This window comes from Magnolia sinica, chromosome 17 (genome assembly GCF_029962835.1).
Source record: "Magnolia sinica isolate HGM2019 chromosome 17, MsV1, whole genome shotgun sequence".
Taxonomy (NCBI): Eukaryota; Viridiplantae; Streptophyta; class Magnoliopsida; order Magnoliales; family Magnoliaceae; genus Magnolia; species Magnolia sinica.
Window position 1 is genome coordinate 4,786,993 of NC_080589.1, and position 6,000 is coordinate 4,792,992.

The 6,000-nt window shown below is 35.9% G+C and overlaps 2 protein-coding genes across 2 annotated transcripts; one reads left to right on the plus strand and one right to left on the minus strand.

The window, feature by feature from the left end:
• Positions 1-2,759: 2,759 nt before the first annotated feature.
• LOC131231458 (uncharacterized) lies at positions 2,760-3,330 on the minus strand. The gene is made up of 2 exons (XM_058227650.1): positions 3,159-3,330; positions 2,760-3,065 (listed from the first exon to the last, which is right to left on the minus strand). The coding sequence occupies exons 1-2, from the start codon at positions 3,303-3,305 to the stop codon at positions 2,790-2,792; spliced, it is 423 nt and encodes a 140-aa protein (XP_058083633.1). The 5' UTR covers positions 3,306-3,330; the 3' UTR covers positions 2,760-2,789.
• A 155-nt stretch (positions 3,331-3,485) lies between these two features.
• On the plus strand, positions 3,486-4,819 carry LOC131231768 (uncharacterized). The gene is made up of 4 exons (XM_058228071.1): positions 3,486-3,496; positions 4,034-4,167; positions 4,258-4,351; positions 4,457-4,819. The coding sequence occupies exons 1-4, from the start codon at positions 3,486-3,488 to the stop codon at positions 4,590-4,592; spliced, it is 375 nt and encodes a 124-aa protein (XP_058084054.1). The 3' UTR covers positions 4,593-4,819.
• Positions 4,820-6,000: the final 1,181 nt, after the last annotated feature.

Sequence of the window (6,000 nt, forward strand, 5' to 3'; positions counted from 1 at the left end):
TTTAGGTTTTGGTTTTCAAGTTTAGGTTTAGGTTTAGGTTAAGGAGTTGAGATTAGGTTTAGGGATTTGAGAATACATTTAGGTTTTAGATTTATGTTTAGGTTATTGGTTATAGGTTTAGGTTAAGGCTATAGGTTATAGGTTTAGGTTTTGGTTTAGATTTAGGTTTAAGGATTTGAGAATACATTTAGGTTTTAGGTTTAGGTTTAGGTTATAGGTAACAGGTTTAGGTTTAGGTTTAGGTTTATGCTATATGTTATAGGTTTAGGTTAAGGTTTAAGGTTTAGGTTTAGGTTTAAGTTTAGGTTATAAGCTATAGGTTTAGGGAATTGAGAATAGGTTGGGGTTCGGGATCGGGTTTAGGTTTGAGTTTTCAAGTTTAGGTTTAAGTTTAGGTTAGGGAGTTGAGATTAGGATTAGGTGTAGGTTTAGGTTTAGGGATTTGAGAATACATTTAGGTTTTAGGTTATGTTTAGGTTATAGGTTATAGGTTTAGGTTAAGATATAAGTTTAGCTTTCGGTTTAGGTTATAACCAATTGGTTTAGGGAATTGAGAATAGGTTAAGGTTTAGGTTTAGGAAATCGGGTTCGGGTTCGGGATCAGGTTTAGGTTTGGATTTTGAAGTTCAAGTTTAGGTTTAGGTTAGGGAGTTGAGATTAGGATTAGGTGTAGGTTTAGGTTTAGGGATTTGAGAATACATTTAGGTTTTAGGTTTAGGTTTAGGTTATAGGTTATAGGTTTAGGTTTAGGTTTAGGTTAAGGTATAGGTTTAGGTTTCGGTTTAGGTTATAAGCAATAGGTTTAGGGAATTGAGAATAGGTTAAGGTTTAGGTTTAGGAAATCGGGTTCGGGTTCGGGTTTAGGTTTGGGTTTTCAAGTTTAGGTTTAGGTTTAGGTTAGGGAGTTGAGATTAGGATTAGGTGTAGGTTTAGGTTTAGGGATTTGAGAATACATTAAGGTTTAGGTTTAGGTTTAGGTATTTGAGAAAAGGTTTAGGTTATGGGTTTAGGTTTAGGTTTACGTTTAGGTTAAGGTTATATGTTAAGGTTAAGGTTATAGGTTTAGGTTTAGGTTAGGTTATAGGTTTTTGGTTAAGGATTAGGTTATAGTTATAGGTTTTGGGATTTGAGAATAGATTTAGGTTATAAGTATAGGTTTAGGTTAGGTTATAGGTTAAGGTTTAGAGAATTGAGTTTAGGTTATAGGTTCAGGATATAGGTTATAGGTTATAGGTTTTGGGATTTGAGAATAGGTTTAAGTTATAAGTATAGGTTTATGTTAGGTTATAGGTTAAGGTTTAGGGAATTGCGTTTAGGTTATAGGTTCAGCTTATATGTTTAGGGTATGGTTTAGGTTATAGGTTTTGGGATTTGAGAATAGGTTTAGGGAATAAGTATAGATTTAGGTTAGGTTGTAGGTTAAAGTTTAGGGAATTGAGTTTAAGTTATAGGTTTAGGTTATAGTTTATAGGTTTATGTTATAGGTTTAGGTTGTAGTTATAGGTTTTGGGATTTGGTTATAGGTTAAGGGTGTGGTCCTGCAAATACAGGTATGCTCCAATTGGTCAGGCCCCTCCAATGCCGTCCATAAGAAATGGACAACTTCATCATAATCATAACGACAGTTCCCTCTGGGGAGACCCGCTCAACATCCGGATAGCTCCGACGCACATCCGGTCTGCTCCATCAATTTCAAATAAATACATAAACATCCTTCCAATGCTATCCATAAGAAATGGACAGCTTCATCATGGTCATAACAGCGGTTCCCACCTTCTAGGGACCCCCGCTCAACATCCGGATAGCTCCGACACACATCCGGGTCTACTCCATCAATTTCGAGTTAATATATAAACATGGTCTGTCCAAATGGTCAGGCCACTCTAATGTTTTCCATAGGAAATGAACATCTTTATCATGGTCATAACAGTGGTTCCCACCTTCCAAGGACCCCCTCTCAACATCCGGATAGCTCCGACGCACATCCGGGTCTGCTCGATCAATTTCGATCTAATACATTTAAAAACAACATAATTATATCTAAAAGCATTTGGATACCTGGGGAAGGCCTCCCATATTCGTATTGTTGGTTACTCATCCCTTTGTCCATAAGCCACAATCGACCAACACTTTCTATTGCTACCTGTACTCTGAAACCAACACAAATATAACTGGGAAACAATATAAGGAATAAGAAAAAATGAATTTACCTGTGCACATCATTAAATGTTTCCCTATAAGGAGGTGATATTATATCTTTGATAGCCACAACCTGTATGACAGAGAAAAATGCAACCGATACAGTCTGTTACAATTCAAAGGAGAAAAAAGATTTGTGGCTGCACCGATATTCTAGTACATTACGAACGGCTGCCTACGTACCCAAAAAGTCAGATTGGGATCAAGCCACTACGTAGTTCTTTTTAATTAACCAAGTAACTAAAGGTCATAAATTTCATATCTAACAAAGTATCATTGAACGTCGTCTCAAATCGTTTCTGGTTGGTGCATTTAAAAAAATTTAAATACACGCTCACATATTCTTGTTACATCTCGTACTGCAACAAGAGACAACGTTCTGTCAATACTTCAGTTACATTTGAAATTGAAATCCTTTAGTGACTTGGTTAATAAAAAACAAATGACAACAAGCCATAATTAATAAAAAGGATGCTAAAGATTAAATAAATAAAAAAGGCAACTTGATCAAAAAAGGATTTCAGTGAATAATCAAGTTTTTGTCATACAATGTCCTAGAGTTCAAAAAGTTAAACAAAACTACTGAATATTCAAATTCTCATCAGGAATTTGGGCCAGACAACAATTTCACCCAATTGAATATCTTCAAATGTCCTGTCATCATTAAACAACTCTGCTGTGCGAACATTGATATCATCTATTACAACTCTGATGCATTCTGGAGGGATGCCTGTAGTATCTGACACCATCCGCCCACTAGCAACAGTCCGACCACGGATATCTCTCAATTGGCAAATTTGTTCCATCGATGGAGTTGTTGCAGAGTCTTCTCGAATACTTGAGGGCTCACCAGATCGACGGTGGGCCTATAAATAAAATAATGGTTTCATGTAAATAATAATGCTACTTTTATCTTTAAAAATAATAATTATATCATTTGATCATGGTAAATGCAGCACCTGAGATGCAGCTGTATCAGGGGAGCGGTGAAGTAGTTGGCTTTGATAAGTAATTTGTTGCCTAAGTTCAGCAAATTGTTGCTCAACAATCATACGAAATTCTTGCATTTGAGTCATTGATGCTTCAAATTTAGCCTCAATGGACATACGTGCATTCCTCTCCGACCGAGCTTCTATGATATAGGGGGTGGAAACCTTCATAGTAGTCTTAGAAATACCCAAACCCATGCCCCTAAACCGACCTTTGCTATCACGACCACAAACCTAAACAATAATTTTTAAGTTTAGTGATGTGTGTATATTATTATTTAAAAAAAACCAACGACAATGTATGTAAAGTGAGTAGAATTGATGGAAATATTGTAGATAGCTTTTTGAACTTAGGTAATTCGATATCCTTTTAAGCTTTAACTTGGGATGTAAGAATGGCATTTTATGTGAGGAATTAATATCCTTTTAAGCTTTAACTTGGGATGTAAGAATGACATTTTATGTGAGGAATTATGGAATGTTGAGCCTCAAGAAATGTGGATTTTACTGAGGATTTCAATTCCTTGTGTGTGGGCCTGTTGTCTGGTGATCTAGGCCATTGAGATGTTGAGCCTACAGTGGATGGACCATGCTCCCAAAAATCTTCCACCTTTTAAGATAGTAAAAATCAGTTGATTGCCTAGAGATGAATAGTTGAGAAAAAAATATAGGACCAGTTTCAATGGAAAAGAGAGCCAAAGATTGGGTGGATAGGGTCTTCCAATCTTGAAGACTTTTTGGGAGATGGGGGATGAAAGAGCAGCCCATCATATCAACAGTTTGGATCGCCCAACTTCTGGATTTGATAACCCCACCCAAGAAACTTGGGGTGATTTTGGATGAAGTTTCTGTGTCTTTATCCTCTTCCAAGCTTTCCCTCTTATATCTAGTATTTCTTTCTTGCAAGAAATAATAGTGGAATTTGAGAGAACCTTGACTTTTTCAGCTACCCCACCATCCTTCAGAAAAAGCTTATCTGGTATGCATTGATTTCATTGATTTTTCTTCCTATTTGTCTTTATCCCATCCAAAATTTTCCTCTTATTCTTTTATCTTCTATTGATTTTAGTTGCAGAATCAGAGTCTACTTCAAGGCTTGGGAGTCTAAATTTCAATAACTTCCAGTCTCAGATGTCGGACATCTCAGACAGACGAGACTTCAGGTTTTCTAATCTTGATTTTCTCTGTTGTGCTCTGTTCCTAATTCTTGTTTGGGAATTGATATGTACACCCACCATGATTGATTTGCTAGAATTGTATTTGTGTAGGCCTTGGCATGCTTTCAGGAAGTCACCAACAGATATTGCCAAGAAAAGAAATCTGTATGTCTTGATTCGCCCAACATCTTTCCATATACATTGTTTTATAAAGCAGAATTGTATTAGAAATTGCAGTCTTAATTGAGTATGGAGTCCTGATGTCACTTATAATCATTATTTGGTTCAGACCAGAAATTAAATAGGAATTCGAGTTGTTAATGGAAATGTGCATCTAGATAGTGCTTGCCTATAACATTGGACTTGCTCTTGTACAGACATTGTGCCGAATGTTTATCATCAATGCTGGCCCTGGTTTTAGGTTGCTGTGGAGGACAGTGTAGTCTTTTATCGATAGAAAAACCACTTCAAAGATTCATGTACTCTTAATGAGGCTGTTCTTCTATTTGTATTTAATCAATTAATGTTCCGTCTTCTAGAAATACTGTGACAATGTCTAGCAGTTGTTTTTTGACATGCTTCTCTAATTTGGAAGGGCAGGGTTCTCAGAGTTTGATGGATATGTTCCCATGGTAGACAAAGCTATGGATTCAAGCTAGAAGAAAGAAGCGTCCCATCAAAAGCTCCCGTCTCCTAGAAGTATGCAAGTATATATTAGATTTCATTAGGGAGTTGTAGGCTTTTGCAAGTCAATGGTTGTTGTTATATGAGGTATCATATTTAGTGGATTCCATTTATGTGCATGTATTTTTCACATGAGGTATCATATAATGCTTTGGGAGGGAGTTTATTTTCAGTATGATTGAACCTTTAAGTTTGATGAATAGGATTTATTTTGTGAATAGAATTCTTATTAAACAATCACATGAATTATTTTTTGAATGACTATCAGGTGTAAGATTCCAAAAAAATATCTGACGATATTTTTATTTAATTGATTTTTTTTAACTTACAGATATTTTAGCGACGGACCAAATCCGTCGCTAATTTCTAAACAACTAGAAAATCTACGTAGGATTTGGGTCCGTTGCTCTCCTTACATTAGCGACGGACCTTATCCGTCGCTAATGTTTTTACTGACGACTAATTTTTTGAATATTACCGATGGATTTTTTAATTTTTACGACGGATTTTATCCGTCGCTATGATGCGACGGACCTTATTCGTCATAGATTAAACGATGGATTTTCTCCATCGGGAAAAAAAATGACCCAGTAAATAGTGACGGACGAAGTCCGTCGTTTATTTGGTTTTATGACGAATTTGGTCCGTCGCAAATCAGCGATTTTGGTGTAGTGGATTTCAAAATTCAGGGCAGTCCAGGACTCAACTGAGACCACATCGATAATATTCTTTCCTATTAGAAGATAATTGTTAAAATAAATCTTTCATTGTAATTAAATAAAAAAATGATAAAAAACTGAAAAATTATTCTCACCGCTGTTTTAAGATGTGTTTGTGTTGGGTAAGACCCATCAGATCTGCTATGAGTGGCGACAAACAAATCGGTCCTAGTGATGATAATGTTTAGATTTTCTTTTCGCTGTAATTATATAAGCAAATTAGTCAACAAGAATTTATATTCATCAATTAAA

Coding starts and splice junctions, on each gene's coding strand:
- LOC131231458 (XM_058227650.1), bottom strand. CDS start 3,305: ATGTCCATTGAGGCTAAATTTGAAGCATCAATGACTCAAATGCAAGAA. Junction 3,066..3,158: donor CTGATACAGCTGCATCTCAG/GTGCTGCATTTA, acceptor TTTTATTTATAG/GCCCACCGTCGATCTGGTGA.
- LOC131231768 (XM_058228071.1), top strand. Junction 4,168..4,257: donor CTTCAGAAAAAGCTTATCTG/GTATGCATTGAT, acceptor TATTGATTTTAG/TTGCAGAATCAGAGTCTACT. Junction 4,352..4,456: donor TCAGACAGACGAGACTTCAG/GTTTTCTAATCT, acceptor GTATTTGTGTAG/GCCTTGGCATGCTTTCAGGA.